Source organism: Cariama cristata, unplaced genomic scaffold (genome assembly GCF_000690535.1).
Source record: "Cariama cristata isolate BGI_N322 unplaced genomic scaffold, ASM69053v1 scaffold1836, whole genome shotgun sequence".
Classification (NCBI taxonomy): Eukaryota; Metazoa; Chordata; class Aves; order Cariamiformes; family Cariamidae; genus Cariama; species Cariama cristata.
Window position 1 is genome coordinate 40,173 of NW_009621342.1, and position 21,990 is coordinate 62,162.

General features: G+C 44.1%; 1 protein-coding gene across 1 annotated transcript in view; it reads right to left on the reverse strand.

Annotated features, from left to right (window-relative positions):
- Positions 1-21,990, reverse strand: part of MAP4K4 (mitogen-activated protein kinase kinase kinase kinase 4) — an 87,270-nt gene that overhangs the window by 7,206 nt on the left and 58,074 nt on the right. Inside the window, exons 16-24 of the mRNA XM_009701907.1 lie at positions 19,181-19,287; positions 18,101-18,234; positions 17,293-17,390; positions 15,793-15,968; positions 15,262-15,382; positions 11,373-11,490; positions 10,934-11,104; positions 6,722-6,865; positions 1,046-1,180 (exon numbers count right to left, since the gene is read on the reverse strand). Of these exons, the coding sequence (XP_009700209.1) occupies positions 1,046-1,180; positions 6,722-6,865; positions 10,934-11,104; positions 11,373-11,490; positions 15,262-15,382; positions 15,793-15,968; positions 17,293-17,390; positions 18,101-18,234; positions 19,181-19,287 (1,204 nt within the window). The remainder of the gene's footprint in view (positions 1-1,045; positions 1,181-6,721; positions 6,866-10,933; positions 11,105-11,372; positions 11,491-15,261; positions 15,383-15,792; positions 15,969-17,292; positions 17,391-18,100; positions 18,235-19,180; positions 19,288-21,990) is intronic.

The window sequence follows — 21,990 nt, forward strand, 5'->3', positions numbered from 1 at the left end:
GCTGCCATCATCATTGATTACACCCAACCAGCAGGTTTTTCCAAGAGCACTCAACATGACAGGAGGAGACTGAGCTCAGTCCAGTTGCTGCTGCTCCACATTGACTGACACAGCTGGAAAGGAGCTGAGCTGGCTCTTAGGAGAAAACTAAATCAAAGGTAGCATCCAGTGCCCATTAAGATGCATCATGAAACCCAAGGAGGAGGAAGAGTTCCTGGTTCACATCCCCACCTGCAGGGCAGCAGGCTCTCTGCATACTCTGCTGACAATGCTACATGTCTTTCACTAGTTTTGGTGAAAGTTTCTACAGCCAAATCCATTTAGATTACTTTTAAATTACATTTAAATTCAAAAGGCAACTGCCTAGTGAAAACACACTTCATCCCATAACTGTACCGCAGTGGATCCGAGATGGCATTAGGAAATTTCGTGAGCTAAGGGGAAATCAAGGAATCATCTTGAAGTTAAACATATGTTAGTGTTCCTAGATGCCTCCCCAAAGCTCGTGCACTAGCTGGGCTTGCTTTCTCCTCCCACTGTCTTTCTTTTTTTATCTTTTCTTTTTTTGGTTCCCCAGTATTTAAAATCTACATTTAAGAGAGAGACTTTTTTCACTCCATTCCAGCATGTGATTTCATCATGGTAAAAGATCAGGGAAACCTGTTGGGGAAGAGAACAGCTGCTGGTTGACAAGAGTCCCTCTGTTACCTAAAGGGTCTAATAGAGGTGGTGAAACGTTACCAGCCCTCACTGTCCGTATTAGCACTCTCCTGGAAGTTGCATCCACTACTGGAAGGTGATAGATGGGGATTTGCGTCTAATCCAGTTCACGGCCCAGCATCCCACCACAAAACCTCTCCCATATTCAGTTTAACCCAGTAACTTGCCATCTATTCTGGTACTTTGCCAGAAAAGTTCACCCTGAGGGATAGGGAAGACAGCTAGAAATAAAAACGAACCTTAAACCCAGCAGCTACACGCACTGCAGTTCCCCTTCTCAGCCAGGTTTTATCCCAATAATTTGATTACTGCATTCACTACTCACCAACTTTATAGTGCACACAGCCTTCCAAGTCGCCCACTGTTGTCCAGCCCTGTTTCTTTTCTACTTCAGGGTCATTGTGAAGGATTTTATTTCTTAACCAGGACAAATAGTAAACTCGCAACTTGTTCTTCTTACCTGGCCACAAAATGAGAAAGATCGGTTTATCTCCATAGGAAAATAAGTGCAAAAAACCCTGCCCAAGCAAAGAGAAAGCCCTGCAGAGCAAACCAAAATAACAATGAAGGAGAAACTGCTGCAACCACAGATCTCCCTCAGTTTTTATGTCCACAACAGCTTTACTCAAAACTCCACCCAAACACACGCTTTCCCAATCATCAATGACAAAGACACATGGTAATACCACATCAACATAAAATGACAAACTCGAGGGAACAGCTCTTTGGTTGTCTGGTTCTTAGCATGCAAACAACTTTTATCAGAAAAGGGTTATACTCCTACAACAAAAGCACCAGAGTCATGCACCGAGACAAAAAAAAAATATAATAGCTGAGTCAGAACGACTCTTTCGCACAAAACTGTAGGAGAGCAGCAGGATGGAATTTGAGGCCCAAAATGATCTATACGGCTTTCAGAATACCGTAGGACTGGTTTGAAAGGAGGAAGCAAAAGTGAAGAAGAATATGGTGATGAACTGTATTTTACAAATTCTTCCCAGTTAGTGACCAGGACATTTCCATCCCTTATATCATCCTTGGAGACACAAACTGGTCAAGATTTACTACGATGGTTCATTATTCGCCTGCTGAAAAAGCACACCAAACAACGCACTCAACAACTTCATTACTGAACCACTTTACACCAGTTCTGTTGTAAGGAAAAATGTACAATATCTGAAATTGCAGTGAAGGAATTTCACACGGCCCATGCAAACTTCATCCGCTCGCTAAAAGCTGACGACTGCTTTGTCAGCAGCCCTTCCCTTGTGCTGCAAGGGCTGTTAATACTTATCAGGCTGCACACAGAAACTGCAAGAGGTATTTCTTCTCCACAGGTGAGAGAACCTACTTGCCCAGGCTGCCCTATCTTCAACTGACAATGCATCTGCCGCAGTCATCAAAATACAGCTCAGACTCTTAACTCTCAATATGAGAAGGCCTCTCTGAACGCAAAGCAAGGTTCATGATAAACTTTATCAGTGATTCTTTAACAACTAATGGCCTACAAAGCATTTGCTGAACTAGTAAGAAGGTGGCCCTAAATGCACATACTCAAAGCTTGCATCCCCCTTCCTCCAGCCGCTTTGCTGCCCCAAAGCCCTTACAGTCCCACAGACGAAGCTGGAGGTGAGGAAGCGAGATCATCCCTGCTTTGACTAGGAGCCATTTAATAAGGCTCCATGAGGTCTCTGTGCAAGGAAAGGAAACAGGAGATGCTCTCAGGGACTCAACTTGTCAGTGGAGCAGCTCCATGCTACTGCTTCAATGAGGCAACTGGGTGACTGCGGACAGTGTTTCATGGCCCTTGGAGCTGAGAGGAAGACAGCTGACCTGTACTGCAGTCGGCGCTGGGCTGGCCAAGCTACATGGTACTGGTCTACACTGCAGAAAGCCATGACCTGTCAGGATGGTCCACCTGGCAGCCTGCCAGCCAGATCCAGGTATGGAGTTTAGCTACTGTCTTTAATTTGTCTCTTAAGTTTTCACGTGATGCCTACCGACGGATCAGTTCATGGCTGGCTGCTCATTTCAGAGACAGGGATGGACGTACAGCCTCAGGGGACACCGGTTGCAGCAGGACATGAAGCCTGAGCATTGAGACCACCCTGCTGTGTCCGGTCAGCTCCACAGCGGGGTCCTGGAGCCAGTGCAGAGCCCCCACCCTGATGGCAGGGGATCCCCTAACAGAGCCGGGGTCCTCAGGGAAAGCCGCTGGAGGGGCTGGGGCAGCAGGTGGGGAAGCACAGCTTGCAAACAGGCTGCCCCAGGGACTCCAGTGCCACAAGCCGTGCCGTTACAAAGACGCACAGTCCAAAAGATATTTTTTTTATGATTACTCGGATGGGGAAGGGCAGGAGGAAAAGAGGAGGCAGTTTCATTGTCAAAAATGTGTTCACCGAGCTTTAAATTTTAAGTGGAACTGGAGACTTGTTTTCAAATACTGGACTTGCTATTTAATTTTAAAAGCCCTTCTGCTCTGACGGCACAAAATGAAATGTGAAGTAACATTGCACTGGCCTTTGTTTAGCCCCAGTACCAATGTGACAGCACATCTGGCAGTAGATGAGCACCCTGATTTAGTGCCTGACTTCATCTTTATTAAGCCATGATTCATAAAGGGATGAAGCCCCACCACTCCCGTAGCTTTCTAAAGATTTGGAAAAGGGACTAGAGCAGGAAACAATATTCCCAGAAGTCCTACATCTGACCAAAGAAAGGTCCTCCCATGAAAATCCTGCAAATGATAGCCACAAGGGCCCTTTTAGAAACACTGAAAAATAGGGAATGTAGTCCAGAGCAGAAGGCACTGCAGTTCTGGGCGAGGAAGAGCTCAGAGGGCTCAAGGTCAGCACAAGGCATTGAATGTTTTTAAAACCATCACAAGTCCCTGTCCACCAAGAGACAAATTCTCTCTCAGATATTTCCATGGCTTTAGCTTCCCCAGTAGCTCAGTTAAACTTGAAGACTCAGAACAAACAGCACACACGGGAATTTCCCAGCACGTGGCTAATTTTTTTTGGTGTTGGTTCACATGATGTGCACCAGAGTCTTTCTCTCCAACCAGAAACATTTTTCAAAACAACAACAGAGAAGTATCTCAAGTGTGTTCCCATTGTGTTTTAGTGTCTAGGCCACAAGGAAAGTCACAAGACAGGAAATTCCTCTGCCTTTCAGCAACCTGACATGAAAAGAGCAGGACCAGTTAGTTATATAAACATGGCTATGCATGCATTTCAACAAATTATGCTGCTCTTAAAGTTTGTATTGGGAGTGGGGGGATTGTAAATCTGCTTGTAAATCTCTACCAGTCAGTTTAAACAGCTCTCAAAAATCTGGTCGTCTTTTTTTTTTTGGAGGTGGGTCTCACTGTTATGGCCATGCAATAGAAAAGAAAACTCTGCTCCAGCCATGAAATGAACTGATCAGCCAGTGACTCCTGTGAGAACTCCCCGCTCTGGTTCTCCCACAGACACTGTTTCAAATGCAAAGTCCCTTTTCCTATATTGAGTTTTTGTTTTTATTGTCGCTGTGGTTTTTAGTTATTAAGCAGGCAGATGCCAACCAGTTCTTCTACTCTGTCATCCCTTCCTACCTTCGCGAGTGCCACCACCAGCCAGGCGGGCTGGCAAACTCCCCAGGGAGCTGTAAGAGGAGCGTGTTCTGTACGCACATCACTGCTCCCTCCTCCCGCCTTCTTATAACTCTCAGCACTGTATTACCTGAGCAGACAAAACTGGTTTTGCCTCCCAACAGTACAAACTGAAAAACCGATCAACTGTTCTGCTTTGACCTGCCAAGCTTTCTTGTACTAGCTGTAGCAGCTCAGTATCTCAGTATCAAAAGCTTTGTTGTCAGAAAGTTTTGTATTACAGATATAAATTGGGGGAAGAATTGACTTCATGTTTTCAGACTCAAGAGTGTATATTAAAAGCAATTTCAGGTGACAATCCCCTTGAAACCCTAACGCACTGCAACTTCTTTGCACAATGTGGTGACACCTTTCAAACCTCACCACCATCAGCGCATCACTTCCCAAAAACGCCAAGGGAACTACAGCTGAGCGCACCGTAGGGAGCTGAACAACGCTCCCAGCGCAGCAGTAGCAGTCCTAGGACAAAGCTCAGAGGCAGCTCCATAACCAATCTGCCAAAATGGACTGTTTGCAGAAACAGAACCTCATTTCAGCACTCCTAGTTTGCCTGGAGAGATGGGGCAACTCACTGCAAATAAAAAGACACTAAGGGAAGTCCAGCATGAGGGCAGCTTAAATTGACAACTGCAGCGCAGAAGCTGAAAGAGGGACCTAAGAGGGAGCCCGGGCATAAAAGCATCACGGTTTTGCCGAGTATGCTCCCCCAGCCCTGCCTCTTGGTGGGCAGGGATGCCTCTCTCCTGCCTCATAGTCCAGTAACCTCCCATCAAACACGGGAGATGAGACAAAGGCATAAACCAGCCAAAGATCAGCTGATTTCTTAAGGGTTAATGTAGCGTGTCTCCACAGAGGAAGCAATAGTTTTGAAGGAAACAAAGAAAACGGATGTGTCAGGGTACTCAGATCGTGACTGACGCAAACGTAAACAAACCTAAAACAATTACATTCAAGATTGAATCACAGACACTTGTCATCTGTGTAGGGTATGCTTCAAACCAACAGATTTTACACAAGTTGGATTATACAATATTTTTGTTTACGAGGTTTACTATAGAATAAACTCTTTCAAATGGTGCTTTTAAAACAGCTTACATTTTAACGTACAGCATCAGACATCAAAAGGACACACAGTAGCTTCTGGTTTTTTAAACCCTCCTTGATGCATCTTTTTTTTTTTAAAGATTTCAGAGCATAGCTGTAGCTGAGAATGCAGCAAGTGACAAGCTAATAAAATACAGTTGTTCTAGATAGAAACAAAGTCCCATGTTGACAACACTAGCACGGGCACAGTTCTTTAGACCTGTAGCAGCATAACATCGCTAATGCATTAAATTGCATTAAATTATCTAGGTGTGTGTCCTTTTGCCCAAGTATCAGGAGAGCCAGAGAGCTCCTCCAGCACAGTCAGAGGGGCTCTGGAGCCTCAACAAAATTTTGGGTGGCTCTTAACAACGACACATGGGCCACTGTGAGAAACCGCATTTAGTATCTTCTCCCTGTCACACATGTGGAGCATAGCAAAGGCTGATTTCGCAAAGAAACCCAAACAAAAGGAAGGTAAATGGCTGAACACCACCTGTGAAGAAAGATTAACAGTGCATCATATCAGGTTGCTCAACAGCAGGATAATCTTACGCAATAACTCTCTGGAGCCAAAGAGTCTGGAACCTCAAGCTTCATAAAACACATTTTTCATCAGTGCACACAAAACAAACCCAACAATCACTACCACCCTTCATCTCCCGTTGCTTTGCCATCTGCAGTTGCACCCAGCGAGAGGCAAGGCCAAAAGCTGCACTGATCTGCCTTCTCACGCTAGTCATTTCCACATCACGTACACATTGTACTCCCCTCTCACAAACAGATACACACTTACTCCACATCACTCTTATTTCCCTACTTTGCAAGAGCATTTCCCGTTCTACAGATTTTAACACACAAGATGTCTTTAAACCCAAGTAGCAAACCATGTTTTTGTTAGAAAGAAGCCAGGTTGAAAGTAATCATGACACAAGGGAAAGTATGCCATTTTTACAAACTTCACAAAGCTCTCAAACACTGAACAAACAAACAAAGCTGGACGTTTCCCCCAAACCCGTGCAGCATTTTTAAAGGCCACCCCACAGGAGGAAGGACAGGGGGCAAGGAGGCACAGGGCGTTGTGCGGAAAATGATTCACTGGCAGAAACAAACTGTAGACTCAGAGAGGTGAAATGATGGAAAACCCACTGACTTCAGTCAAGTCAGGACTTCCCCCTCAACACATAGGCTGCCAAGAAAAGCCGCCTGCCATGCCATGCCAGATGCAGGGGGAAAAAAAAAATCACGTTGAAGAGTTAACTTTACCGGAAATTGTCACCAAGACATTCAGCCCTTCAAGTACATCCATTTGCTGGAATCGTCTTCGATTGATGAGCGGATAAACCTTCCCCTGACCACTTCTGTCTAGCAGCATCAGACCACTTTCAGTGCCCACTAACAAGTTCACTCCTAGAAGAAACAAAAGCAAAGATCCAAGTTAGTAGGCAGATTTTCCACATATTCTGATGAACTGATGCTTGGCATAGCAACTCCCTTGTTCCAAGCAGGTCTAGCCACTGCTGGCTGGATCTCAGCTGCCTGCAGCCTAAAAGATCTCATGACGTAGAGGCTCTCTACATTACCTGCCTGCAGTGACTCCTGACACCAAATTGCAGTATCCAAGGGAGTGAGAGACTGGTAGACCATGCAGAGCTTTCTAGAGCACTGATTCCCAAACAAAAAGGCATGCTAATGTTGGAGGAAGGGCGAGGCACAAAGTGGTACCCAAGCTTACGTATTCTGAAGATGTATTAGCTGTTGGTAGGGGGGTTGGTAACAGGATGCTTTTGACAAGGACATTGCAAAAAAGTAGTGGTAGGGGCTTGGGCCTCCCCGGGAGAAAGAGACTGTGGTGCAGCCCTCCTGTAAAAGGATAGGCACAGGGATGGTCATCAGCTTCCCAACAATCTTTTCCACCTGAATGTTAAAACTAGAGGAATTATAGTCAAGTTGTGTTTCCACAGATTTCTCCTAAAGATCAAGCAAATACAGTTGAGAAAAGTCAGTAGGCCAGTTTCTTTATAAGAAGGTCCAAACATCCACTGGAACACTTTCTGAGAGCCCAAAAAACCTTAGTATTTAAAATCAATTACATTTTTTTAGTAACAAATATATGTTATATATGAGACTGGGTTTTAAAAAAATCTGTTAATGTATTATCACTCTTAAATTTCATAACCATTTATTTGCAATAGTGTTTCAGTCCAGGAGCTCACAAATTGTGTAGAGACAGGTCAGACACAGTACAGGGAATGGAAATCAAGCCAAATTCATGACTCACTTTATTAGGCTTCTATGTTGCAATCCCAATGTAAAACTCGCCATCCTTAAGCACGACAAAATAACAAAATAAGAAAAGCAAAACTTACACAAGATGATCATAGTTACATTGCTTAACGGCCTTAATCCCTAGTCAGACAATTAATCCCCAGATATAACCATACTGATGCCAATGGATGTATCATCCAGGCTGATCCCATAATGAACCTTTTCTATTGCAGCACATGGGCCACAGCACAGGAGTCTGTGCCTCGTGCGGTCTGAATCTACAGCAGTGAGATGCCTTCTCACATTATTGAAAAAAGGCATTGCTCACAAGCATGAGGAACACTGCCTAAACACCACCCTGGCTACCACGGGAGCAGTCTGCAAGAGGGAGGACACATTCAGCCTGACCCAGGGGGCACGAGGTGTCTTCCCCAGGGGGACAGGGTGTTGGGGGGAGCAGAGCAGCAGCCTGGAAGAGGTAATGACAGGGAAGGGGCCTCAGCTGCTGGTGCTGGGGCACTCTGAAAAGCCTCTGGTTGGAGAAGAAAAACAGACGTAGCCCATGGAGAGGTTGGAAACTATCACACATCTCCATTTTCCTCTCTTTTGCCTTTTCAGTAAGGAAACTTCAGAGGTCACAGCAGTCCCCAGAAACCATCACATCTCTTTGCTCAGATCTGCTGCTCCGCTACTCCTCTGTCTCCTCCAGGCAGGAGAGCCCACGGATGCCGGCAGGCACAGAGCCTGCCTTGGGAAGAGGGCCTGCCGCCCTTCCAGGCTCTCCTTCAGCTGCTGACACCTCCTCCGTCCCCTTCCTGCCCTCCTCCTGCTTCTGCATCCCCCCCATGGGTCTGCACCCACTGAATCCCATCCCACAGCCCCCAGGGGCATTTCACACTTTCCGTACTGGGAGACATCCTCAAACTGGTAATCAGTGGAAGGAAGCAGGGAGAGCGAGGCACCCACTGAGTCAGGGCTCGGCACAGGCTGCAGCAGCACCGAAGCAGTCAAGGAAGCGCCCAGCAGTCGGTCTCCTTCCTGCAGCTCCAGGACCCATTGACTGAAGCTGTGATTCAGCTTCGACACGTATTTTTTTCCAGAGTGGATTACAATTCAAAGCAAGCCACATGCAAATTTCTCCCTCAGAGTCCCTTCCCCTCTTTGCACATCAGGGCTCAACTGCTGCCATCTCCACCCTCATCTCTTCCCCTGGTGCCTTCGTGGTGCAGCTGTTTCTGCTTCGAGTTTACATGTGCACCCATCCCCTACCCCTTCCCTTAGCCATATGCATTTTGAGATGAAACTAATGAGATACTACACTGGTGGCAAGCAGTGCCTGTATTTTAAAATGCAGATGCTGTCTTTATTCAGAGCCAGCACAGCTCTTCTACCACCACCCTACAATTAAGCAGTTCTGTTTTTTCAAACAAATGGAAATGCTTCCTGAAAAAGTACAAGCTCTCTGTGGAGGCTGGGTGTAGAAATCTATGCTACTGCATCCACGTCATTGACACTGACTTTCACCACTCAGAACTAGAAGAAACAGCATCATAGACCTAATGCAATCCGCAACCTGCCAGATACTATGGCATCACCACTGGTAAAGGCAAAGCAAAACAAAGCAAAGCAAGCCCTGCTCTTTTTGAATAAGAAACATCACCATGAAATGCCTTAATTTGCTTGTGGGTAAAGGAAGCTAAACCCTATCAAGAAATAAGCATGTGTACCAGCTTCCATCACTATCAGTTTGGCCCTGTATGTTCAACAAGCAAGTGCTTTGTTAGAGCTGTAAAACAGCTCTAGGATTTTACACCTGTATTTTAAATCACCGTAACAGTCAGATACATAGATCAAAGAAATAAAAAAGCATTAACACAAATTGCTACTGGCAAAACAAGGCAGATTAGAGAAATTATGAGTCATCTTTACCGATCCCATATGATTACTCTCTGCCTTCACCCTCTCACAGCCTGAAAGTTTACATTTGCACAAGTCTTCATTTTATCAGAGAATTATTCATATGGCTACATGCAGAAATAGCATTGGGGTAAAAACTCTTACCAGTAAATTCTGGAAATAAAGAAAGCAGCAGATAGGAAGATAAGGTGTTGGGAGAGCTATTTAATTGACATGGCTTTGCAGGCAAGAAACATAGGACAACGGTGCTGTTCTGAGAAACAAGAAATGCTGAAAATAATCCCAAAAGAGAACTACAGCCTTGGAAAGAGCTGTGAAAATGTAAACAAGAAAACTGCACTGTGTAACCTACACAATCATTGTGCCACTCAGAGGAACGGCCAACTCTCTTCTTCACAGTTTTTAAGATGACACGCACGTGCATTTACAGTCTGTTAAGTTTAGGGATACTAGATAAATATGTAAGTAATACACACAAGCATCATCTATTAACATCTAGATAATGAAAACAATGCAGGTGGCCCCATAGATTCTGGCCAAGAAAAAAATGACACATCAGAGAAAAGCTTTTGCTGGCTGTTGCAGCAGTAATTCCACGTGGTAGCAGGCAACAAGCACTGCTCTAAGCCAGTGCAGGACCCTGACTAACTGCCTGACACCGACATAAGTTATCCCTTGTGACAAGAAGGCCAGACACACTTGGTCAGCTGACATCCCATACCCAGCTTCTCTCTGCACTATCCACTCTTAACGAAACCAAGCCACAGTCTCACACTGGAAAATGTCCCTCCCTACCCTTCTCTTTTGCCTCTTCCTTCCTATATAAACCGATGATTGAGGTGGAAAGTCATCTTACGAAACACTTCTTAATCAAGCTCCGCAACAAAACATTAGCAAGATGCTCAAGAAGATGATTATTTTTCAAAAGAAAGACCCTGTGTGCACCAGGTGTACAATCCAAAGACGACTACAAGCTCCCAAAAACTGCAAGAGATGTGCTGCTAGCAGGGGTTAGAGAGCTGAAAAGGACATCCTGATCAGCTGAATGAAGCCAGAACTGTGCCATCAGTAGCATATATACAGCACTGGGAAATTATATCAAAGCAGAAGCAACATACTGTAAAAAAATGTAATAGTAATCAACTCTTGCACCAAAAAGGTGTAAACAAGCATTGAACAAATGCAGAGAAACAGCTAACGTTTCAGAGATACATCCTCGAAGACTGTAAGCTCCTACTGGCAGGTCTGCACTTCAGAAGTGCAGGAGGCAAGGGAGGAACAGGTTTGCATTACCCCATAAGGCAGCACACAGTATCTCAGAATTGAATCTCTTCTTGTATTTGCGAATCTCTGGGGTATCACTCTGTGGCCGTGTATTCGTGGGATTCACATTGACAACCGATCCTTTCCGCGTAGGGTCTTGCCTTATTGCCTCTGATCTCATTGCTTCACTAGAAAATCCTACTGAAAAAAAGAAAAGTAAAGTGCATGTAATATCCCTCAAGTGCTAAGTTCTGGCCATATATTCTTTACACCATACAACCCAACTCAGTAACTGAGAATATTGAGCAAGTCTTTCTTTTTGTAAGAAATGTAAATGGAAAAAGAAATAAACTATGCAATCCATCGCAAATCAAACAAAAAGCATGATGGTAACATTCGTAAGTACTTTAAAGAGCTACTGAAGTCACTGAACCCTTTTTCAATTGTCGTCTTCATCTACTTTACTTACCCACAGAAGTCACAGTTGTCCCACTAGATGGAGAAATCTGTAGTAATCTGGGGTCTATAAAAGGTGTAAAGGAGGAGGAAGATTTGTGTTTCTGGAGTGTGTTACTAGCGGACTGAGTCTGCAATGTAAATTTCAACTTTATTAATATTAATGACAATAAAAAGCACGGATAACAACAACCAACATTTTTAAGTCACTATAGAATTATGCTACAGAGCCTCCCCAAGCTTTTATATTGCCTTTATAGATACACAACGCACTGCAGGCACCACACCTGAACTAGATACATACGCACACTGCACAGCACATGTTACAGCACAATGTAATTAGCTAAATTATTGTCCCTGTCAACTCAGCTGCTAGCAAAGATTTTCAGGACTGGCCACTACAATCAGTCACAAAGCGAGGGAATGCCTCTTTTTTCAAAAAATCCGCCTAAATGTATGTTTACTATCTTATCTGCAAGCTGCCCACTACCTACAACTTTTGAATTTATGAAGCATCTCCTAAACTGAGCTAGTTTACTAAATTATGAAGTTTGATCTCCTGGCTTGTGCAACAAAATCAGAACCATCTGGGATTTGGCATTCACTTCTACCATGGATTATGTTTCAATGTGCACTACTGTTTGTTCTCCCTATTTCGTTTAACCTGAGCCTCTTGCCAGAAAGCTGCAGCAGGTTCTTCCACCTTTATTTGACAAAGCAACATATTAAACCTGTATCGAACAAAGGGGCTCATTAGTGTGGCAGGTGTAGCAAACGGTGACATGAAGCTATGAATATGTAGTGGATAAAATCACTGGTGCTTGCTGAGTTATGTGGTCTAAACATGAAAAAACACAAAGAAAGGAAGAAGACAAGAGAAACAATGAACTGTTAAAAGTGGAAATGGAATGACTTAAAAACCCTTGCCAGTTTAGTATTATAGTGACAACATTGCATACTGAAGCAGAATGGGACAAGTGAAAAAAAAAAAAGTATATATAAAGGGTGTGCATGTGGGTAAGTTATACCAAGCAGTACTGGTGTTTTGCTCAGCTTTATGCAAACGTAGTTAGAGACACTTCTTTATCATCAACTAATCTTCAACCTCTGATCTTTCTAAGCCTCTGCTCTCTCCTGAAAACATAGCAATGGGTCTTAGGAGTGTATCACTCCCCTGCACAGCTCAATATCGAAAGGCTCCTTTGCCACCAGCCACTACCACAGCCTCCACTTCCCAAGCTGAGTTAACTGAACTCTGCTTATTTACTGCTTAGATCAAAGTAACGAGCAAGCATATCTCTGGATCAACCAACTGTTATCTGTAACCTACAAGAGTGTGCTTTCAGAAAGATCAAAGACCAATGAAGCACAGCTGAAAATTAAGTATTACCCTAACCGAATTTCCGGGAGGAAACCCTCCCACCCCCTCTCCTGCTACATGGTTCAGAACCATTTTAGATCCTGCGGTAGACACACGCATTGCCATCAGCCTACCGAGCTCACCGCAGCCTCTCCTCCTCATCACAGCACTTGCATGCCCACATGGCAGGATGGCTCTACCCTGAGAAGCAGCAGCTGCTTTTTAATTGAGTTTTGTTCCCCCTGCACCAAAAAATACAGAAGGAGGTTCTCCCCAAAAGCCAGGCTGGTCATCCAGCCGGGAGTGAAGCCACCACGCCGGGCTCCTCGCTTACTGCTGGGGTTGGTAAGGGGCGACTGACGCCCTTCGTTCACAGGCGTGCATCTCCTCTGCTGTGAGGGGTTACACACAGGTGAAGGACCGGGCTTGCCTACCAGCACTTGGTGAAGAAGGGAAGGCACTGTCCTGGGATCACAGCCCAGGACAGCAAGAGGGAACTTCCCCCCCCCCCCTAGGTTTTCCACAACCAGTGCTGGTAGAGAATAGTCATCTTTACACAGCTACTTTTCAGAGCACACACATACTTGGAAAAAACCCAAAGATATTTTCTCCCGTTGATTATTCCAAAACAACAATACCCCAGGCTTTTACAACCCTCCCAGGCAACACCTGATTTGTTCACCCAGCGCATGTGAAAAGCTTTAAAGAGCAAAATCCCTCCACGGCCGCTTCCTCTCCCAAAGGGTGAGTTTCCACAAGCAGCTCCTCACACGTGCGGAGTTACTAGCCCAGCTTTTACTGACAAAGCCAAAATTAACCACTAATTTTTAAGAGGCACACGGCTTGCAATTAGCCTGCTCCCAGAATAAAACATAATTAAAAAAAAAAAGAGTATTGGCTTTAAAAAGCAGTAGTCAAGTTTAGTTTAAAACGAACGCCATGCAATTAATGACTCACTAAGAGGAAGCAAAAATAGTAAACTGGCAAGTTTGGCGTGGGACTGCTCTAGAGTTAGGGGCTTCTTACACAGAACTGAAATGTGTTATTTGGGGGGTGGGAACAAAGGTGAGAGAAAAAAAAAAAAGCAGGGGAGATTGGCTGGAGTTCCTCTGCAAACTAGCTACTAGGCAATGCTGCTATAACCCTATGAAAGCAGCCAGCTGTGGTGTAAGACATACCTCATTAGTAGTTAGCTTGTCCTGGGGTGTCTGTGGGGACATGGTGGGTGTCGGCTGGCTGGAGGATGGGGAGGAGGAGGTGGAGGAAGTGGAGGAGGAATGGCTTTGCTGTAAGAGATCTGGCAAGAGGTGAATGCGACCCGCAAAGCCATTGCTCTCATGATGGCTGGCACGCTTTTTGTCAACTGTACTCTGTAGAAAAAACAGGCACACTTGTCTTGCTCAAGTGCTGCTTAAAGGTCTATATCCCTAACAACCTCTCTCCTTCTGTCCCTCACTTGCTTCCTACCTTTTTACAGTTATTTTTTTATTTTTTTTTAAAATAAGCTGATAATCCATGCCTTGATGCCTGGATGGAAAGGGAAAGTGGGCAGAGCTACTAGAATTCAGCAAATTCCCACCTCTTCTGGCAGGTAAAAGCTGAGTTCGTGTGGTTGACTTGCACAGCCAGTTCCACTAATTAACAAAAGAGTAACTGCACCGGTAAGTCTTCCACCACAACACGGACAAGCACATTTTTGGGAGTGGGGGGAGCATTTCTTCTTCCTATTGTTTTGTTTAAAGCTAACTTAAATCCTATACAGATAGGAGCTTGGACTGTCTGGCGAATGCCTTCAGCTAACTATTTAAAACAATAAGCATGAAAGCTTAATTTTCAAATCAGAGGGCTCAATTAAGAAATTGGCATTCAGTTGTGACATTCAGAAATGCGATTACCGAGGAAACTCCTATAAGCTAGCATGCTCGTTAACATACGAGCTCATTTAAAAGCAGGGAATCATTATCTTTCAGAGGCATAAGAATGCAATATTTTCAGAATGAAAGGCAACAACACAGCGCTCTAGCTCTGTCCCCATTCTCTGCCTCTCCACCTATTTTGCTTCTCCATTCCCCCACACTAACTGTTGCGTGAATTTGTATGTACGTGTGTGTGTATGTTATCTGGGTGGTCTCTATGCCCTCAACTACAAGTTCAAAACAATTTAAAAAAACCCTGCATGGTGCCCCCCAGCCTCCCTCCTGAGAGCCACGTTTGGTTCTATGGTAAAACTAAACTAAGTTCTTGCTCCAGGTACTTGCTCCACACACCTGCAGCTTTTCTACCCTTCTCTCCCACAGACTCTGAGGTACTCTGGATGGTGCTGCCATGGGTGTCACTGGAAAGCATGCAAAACAGAAGCAAGGGGTGAAGGGCTACTCTCCTCTTTGCATGCATCAAACACCTTGCTCATCTGAAATTCACTACAGCTGTGTCTTGATAATACGAACAACAAATATAATGTAGAAACAGCATGGGTGAATGAGCGAGTGGGTTAATGAGCACAGAAAAGGTGCAGCACTGCACAGGGAAGGAAAAGCAATACCTGTCGGACAATTAGGGTGCCCTCCTTAGAAGGAGTCAAGGCAGGTTCACTCTCCACATCATCATGGACAATCATGGTTTTCACTGACTCTGTTTCTCCATTGCTCAAGTTCAGCGTTGACCTATTTGCCAGACAAGAAATAACGCGAGTAAGATAACAGCACTTGTGCCCTAGCTTTCACTGCCCCACACCAAGGCACACCCAAAATTAATTTATATTATGACCAGAGTGGAATATTTACATAACCTGCCTAGAGAAGCTTCTTTGTTAAAAAAAAAGTCAGTCCTTTGTTAAACATCACTTCTTGTTTTATAACAAATCAAGGGAGAAGAGGGAATGGATATAATTTCTAGAAGCCTACTTTTTGAAAGGAGTACCCTCACTGTTTGAAAATGTGAACATACAAGGCTGTGGTGTCTTGCTTACAGACTGTTGTAAGCTGAAAGAACTAACATACAAACCGAAATACTCAAAGTCCTTTTCCTTCAACCTCCTAACAGAGAAAACAGAAGCAAAACAGTTAGAACTAACACTGCTCGAACATCCTCTGGTCCAGAAGTAGATTCGTCTGCTCCTTCTTGTTCCATATCATCATCTTCCTCATCCGTCGTCCCTGACTCCTCACTTGAGGATGAATAATCCGTTACTTTATGTGGAGGTCGCACATCCTCTACCGCTCGCAATTCCTTTGCCAATGCAGTTAAATCCTGATGGGAGAGGAAGGAAAAAAACTGATGTTGCAAGGAAGAGAGAAGAGTTTTCAAAAGAAATCCACAGGATTAGTGCCTAACTTGGCTCACTTGTCCACTGCTGTGTTTCCACAGTCCCAGAAGTATTGCTTCCTTTGATTTATTCATTCCTGATAGTTACCGAAACTCACTTTCTGATAAATTAAAGCATCAAAAGAGTCAACCTAAGGATGCCTTGCCATATTATAGAAAAATGTGCATACCCTGACTCCAAACTATCCTGATTATGACTTCAGTTTATCCCATTTTACCATCTGAAGGGACATACACAAGCACCTGGACCCACTCTCACACAGTAGTTGACTGTCACAGTTCATTTTCCTAAACTCTGCAGGTTAATAGCATCCACCACAAGAAATCTAGGCAGCAAGGTAACAGAAAGGGCCTAAGACTTATTGAGTCACCCAAGGCACAGCCGCAGACAGCTGATCTCCTTGAAACCTTTTGATCTGTTTCCAGTTGCAGGAATCCATGCTAAGGAGTTCACCTGAGAAGTCAGATTCATTAGCACCAGCTCAGTCGCACACGAACTGTCAAACAGTATGGGACATAAGCTGATTTTCTGTCTGCAGCTTGGAGTGTGGGTAAAACAGGTTTGCAGTCAGTATAATCTGCTCTCAATTGTGTAGCTGTGCTTTATTTAGCTGAATACAGTTTACAGCAAATACTTCACACATTATACTATCAGAAGTGAAGGACCAATCTCTATGTTTCTTTAAGAAAGCAGCTTTGACAGACTTGGGTGCTATTGCAGTATCACAATGGCAGGAGAAAAAAGCTTTAAGGAAAGTTGGAAATACAGTGAAAACCCACTGTGATCCCCCAGATACAACTGGACATAGAGCTGTAATCAGCTGTTAACAGCAGCCAGATAAAGAAAATGTCAGAAATCTTTCACAGAAAATAGCAACAATTTAAGGTCTTACCACTTCTCCCTGCACCATTCAAGCCCAGCATCGGCGCATTCAGGTCAAATGCACGATCATTGGTCCAGCCCCAGGAAGGAAGCACAGGATCGAAAGAGAGAAAGGCAAAGGTTAGGAAGGAAGAAGACCAAAGAGCAGAAATCAGTTCCAGAAGCAGAGTCAATTCCAATGTTTACAGCACTGTGATGTGTGCAGGCAATTGCAGAGCCCAGGACATGCTGCTAGGCCCACAGATACAAGCTCTCAACTCAAGCTGAAGTTCACCCGCAACGGCACCGTGAACAGAAGGCTCACACTGTACTTTTCGTGGGCCTACCTGAAAGAGAGAGGGGACGGGGAAAGCGGGTGCAACTTACAGCAGGTTTGATAGGTCTGAAGACTTCCTTTTTCTCTTCAGGCTTTTTCGGTGCACTTTCATGACGCTGCGATGGCGAACCCTCTGATTTGGATGATGCTGCATATGTCAAGACCCCAAAAAGAACACAGAACAAAACCAATTAAGCAGGGAGCTAAAATAGGTTTTCTTACTTCACTTTAGAGTGCGGAAGAGAGGCGAGAAGGCTATCAGGCGGTGCCTGACAGCAAGACCTGAGTTTCACTGGTTCACTATTACATTGTCCCTGCAGGACTATACAAAAAACCACCTTGAGCTGTGATCTGTAGGGGTGCAGCTGACCTATGACGGAAGCCAAAGTAAACTGTCACAAAGTTGTAAATCAAAGAGGGTAACTTGAGTTTGGCCAAAAGCTGGAAAACCTGCATCAGCATCCAACATAACCCAGCTGAAGACCTATCCGTAGCAGTCTGCACCCCATCAACAACCACCAAGGTGATAGGCAACAACCATAAAAATGTGCCCTTGCACACATGAGGAAGGGAGCTACGAGAGCATGGAGACTGGGCTGTATGCACACAGGAAAATGCAGCAGTGACTGGATATGGACCAAAGAAGAATGAAACATTTTCACAATGACTTCTCTGCCTACCATCTGTTCCAAACAAGGACATACAGCCAAGGGGGTACTGGAAGCTAACCCCTCTTTGATACTGCATGCTCAAAGGTTTTTCCCAGTGAGGGTTATCATCATTCATTATTGAGTATTTCACAACTTAATAAATTTAGAAATGCTATGTTGCGAAAGGTGGGAGAAGGACTTACATCTCATCCGGAACCGCTATGAGAGCCAGGGTGGGAGCCAGGCTGTGAGCCAGAGTTGCTTGAACCCGAAGAACTGCCACTGCCCGGCCTTGGTACGAGTTTCTCCACCCTTTCCCACAACAGACGAGGCTCTATATTGCTGTGTGAGGGAAAGGAAGAAAGTCTTTGTCACACACTTCAGTTTCAGATTCCAGTTTCTAAACTCAAACATCACTCTTCTTCAGTGTTTTGCTAACAACTCATCTGAAAGAATACTTAACACTAAGCCGAGGGCATCAGTGAAGCTTCACGACCCAGGCAGTGGCTCCCTTTGAAACACCTATTACCTTATTTAGGATGGTAAAAAAAAAAGTTTAGGCGGGTGTAAACTATTCTTTTTATTTGGAACTGGCTACTTGCCGTTCTTACATATCTAACCTGAAGTGGACAGTTCTCTGTCTGCATGCAGCAGGTCTAACATTGGCTCAGAAGTGCCTTGGCCACCCACACCCAAGCCAAAAAGACAGCACTGCCTGTCCCTCTCAGAATACCCTCACCCCTGTCCGGTGAGGCAATTCCAGGGCGGCCTGTCCATGTTGCTTTGCTGAGCTCTGGAGGCAGCCCCTTCCTCCCCCTTCCCGACCTCAGATGTTCCGAGTCACAGCTCATGGACGCTTCTCCCCTCTTAAAGTCTGGTTCTGGCTCAGAGGCCAGAAAGTTTCTGAGACCTCTTCACTTGAGATGTTACAAACACTTCTGCTGCCAGTAATCCCCACAGTACACCCAAGATGACCTGTTACACCAAAAGGCAAAATGTTCATGAATGGTCACATTTTTTCAGAAATCTTAAGAATATTTTGAAATTATTGCTAAAGATACAGGGCAAGCCACTCAAAGGAGGAGAGGGAAGAAGAAATTTTGCCAGTGTTTGTTGGCACATGTGCTACACCAAGGGAAATTAGTATTAATCATTACTGAAAAGGGATCCAAACTCATCTTCCTTTCACGTCCAACAGACAATGCCAAAAGCTCTCTGGAAATGCCTGGCTTCCCATGAGCCTTTTCCTTCCAATTCAAGAAAGGCGAGGACATGTAGGCTTACAAACCTCGTGGAGTTTCTTTGACCTGCTTGGTTATTTTGCTGCCCACTGCCCTGCAGTGGAGAATCACGGCGGGACAGAACTGGCGATCGGGACGTTGTTCTCACAGGCACCTTGGGAGAAAAACGGTTGTGTTAAACCCTTGAAGAGGACAGAGAAAAGAGGAAGACTTAAACCTCTCCTGCTACAGAACATATTCTTAAGATTTTAACGACGCTTAATTCTAAGTCCAAGCTAGCATCAATGACCATAAGCAATAAACAAACATCCACAAAATCAAGAGCCTTAGTTGGGATGCTGTTCAGATTTTGAAGAGAACTCAAAGTTTAGTCTTAACATTAAGGAGTGTTTAATAGTTACCACACAAAAACATACATGCCCCGCTACCCTCCAACTACTGAGACATTTAAAAAGAATATGGCATTTTGACTGAAGCAGGGGAGGCACAAAGCAATTTGCTGAAACAGTATGAGAATTAGGAGAATAAGCTCAGGGGAACCAAACAAATGCCCGGGAATGGATCAGCAGAAGGCAAAGACTGGTGGGGGAGCAAGAATATACTCAGAAGCAGCAAATCCCAGTGGATGGGGGGGGTGGGAAGGGAAGAGGAGGAGGAAATATATTGAATGTTTCCTTTTTGTTCAGTTCCATCTCAATTTTAAATATGTGTGTGATTCATAGTTTGGGTTGCTAACAGATGAGGAGGAAAATTAACTCTGAGCAATAACCTCAGGGATATTTTAAATTCTTTCCTGAATATGGTAATGATTTGTTAACTTTGCATAATAAATTGTCTCTCTGAAATAGCTGCATTCTCTAAATAATTGCCAATTTTATATGAAGCTTCAATATTGTACTTAAGATTGATTATCATTAACCCATTGACTGAACATCTACATTGTGATCTACCTTCCAAAATACTGTTACCAATGCTGGCACAAGGGCACGGTCTTCCTAGTGCCCAGGGTATCACATCCTTAAAAAAATAATAATTAATAATAATAAAAAATAGCACACATCTGTCTTTCTACTCCTTACCCTTGGAGGCACCTCGTCACTGTCTGATCTAGCCCAAGCCTTTTGGGTGGGGTCGGGTACCTCCGACTTAGAGTCAGAACTCTGATTTAGCACTTCACTGCGTGAAGGTGGATATGGGTCCTGGGAACGAAGATGGTGATGAGCAAATTTGGGAGAAGGGTCACTGAAGGAATGGGATCGCGAGACAGGGGAAACATTGTTCTTGAGAGATGCCAGATGGGACCACTGTACCTTACAAGAAAACAAAACATAAAACATTCAATGCGCTCAGTATAACTGGCTTTCCAATTAACACAGAATAAAGGCAGGTGGGGCGGGCAGAGACAAATTGGTTATGGCATTAGGTAAGCGTGGGGTGGAATCAATGCACTTAAAAGCAAGGCAAGCGCCCAAAGAACGTAACAGACTGAAAATACAGCACATAACGCATTTTTTGTGAGATACGCTCTCCACATACACGTACACTGGTGCCCAGAAGAAAAAGGGACCGAGTATCTGCACCGTGAGCCTGAGTCCAAAGGCCACTCAAGACAGAAGTCGCCTTCCATTCGCTGGTCTTCAGTGGGCTTTGGTCAGGTCTCATGGCAGCACTGGTGGGCTGGGAAATTTGAAGCAGATATCCAATTGAAGAAATGTACAAAATTAAAGAATGCTGTAAAATGTGCAAACCGACAGACGTTTAGGTTACCTAATAAATTCAGGAACTAGATACAGTTCCAAACTTTTGGAGAAAGACTATAACACAAAAGCCTTTATTCCTTTACAGTCATTGCAATATATATACAAAAAACCAATCATAATATATATTGTATATAGTATACATATGTACAATGCATATTATACTTACACCATATATGTACCATACACTGTACATATATACATATTTATACACAAACTAAGCACACACGTACACGCACACATATTCAGTTACACATACTAAGAAGGCACAACAGTGACTCCAGAGTTAAAACTCCACTGGGATTTCCACTGAAATCCTTATTGACCCTTCAGCCTACTCCCTCCTTGTGCATAAACCTGCATTTCAGAGTTAATTTCTGAAAAAAAAGGAGGAGGAAAGGTCATAACTGAGGAACATACTGTTTTCACACCTAATAATTAAGCAAAACTTTGCTTTCAATCCCCTTTTCAGTAGGCTGGCTGTATTTGTTTTTATGTGATTATTATTTCCGCAATTTTAATACACACAGCTGTTGAAGAGCCTGATTATCCTTAATATGAGTGGAAGACCCACACTTGAAAAGTAACTGGCACAGAGAGCATGAAGATACAAGTCCAATATTTTGAAATAGTCATAGAGGTTTGAATAAAAGCCAGGAATTAATGAGTAAGAGATGAAGTTCTGTCCTCATTTCTCCCACTCTCCCGTCTGTTCAAATCCTCCTGTTGCCCAAAAGGGTTGCAATACCTAGTCACAATCAGGAATGGTTTTAGCTTGCACTGTCATTAACAGGCTTAATTTGGGAGAAGAAAATTCTGCATGGAAACAGAGGAACTGAATGCAGAACGATACTGTTTAATTTAGCATATCTAAATCGCTCAGGATTTATGGGCTATGTCTAAGTTTTAGACAAAGGTTACTTTTTAAATTCATGCTGTGATTCCTATGAGACACAGACACCAAGATCTGGAGGCTCTTCATTAAAAAACAACAGAACGATGGCAGCCACGCAGCTCAGTAGCTTCAACCTCTTTTTAATTTTCCAGGGGTGGTACAGAGCTCTATTTAGCAAGTGTAGGCCTACTGACAACAAACTTTC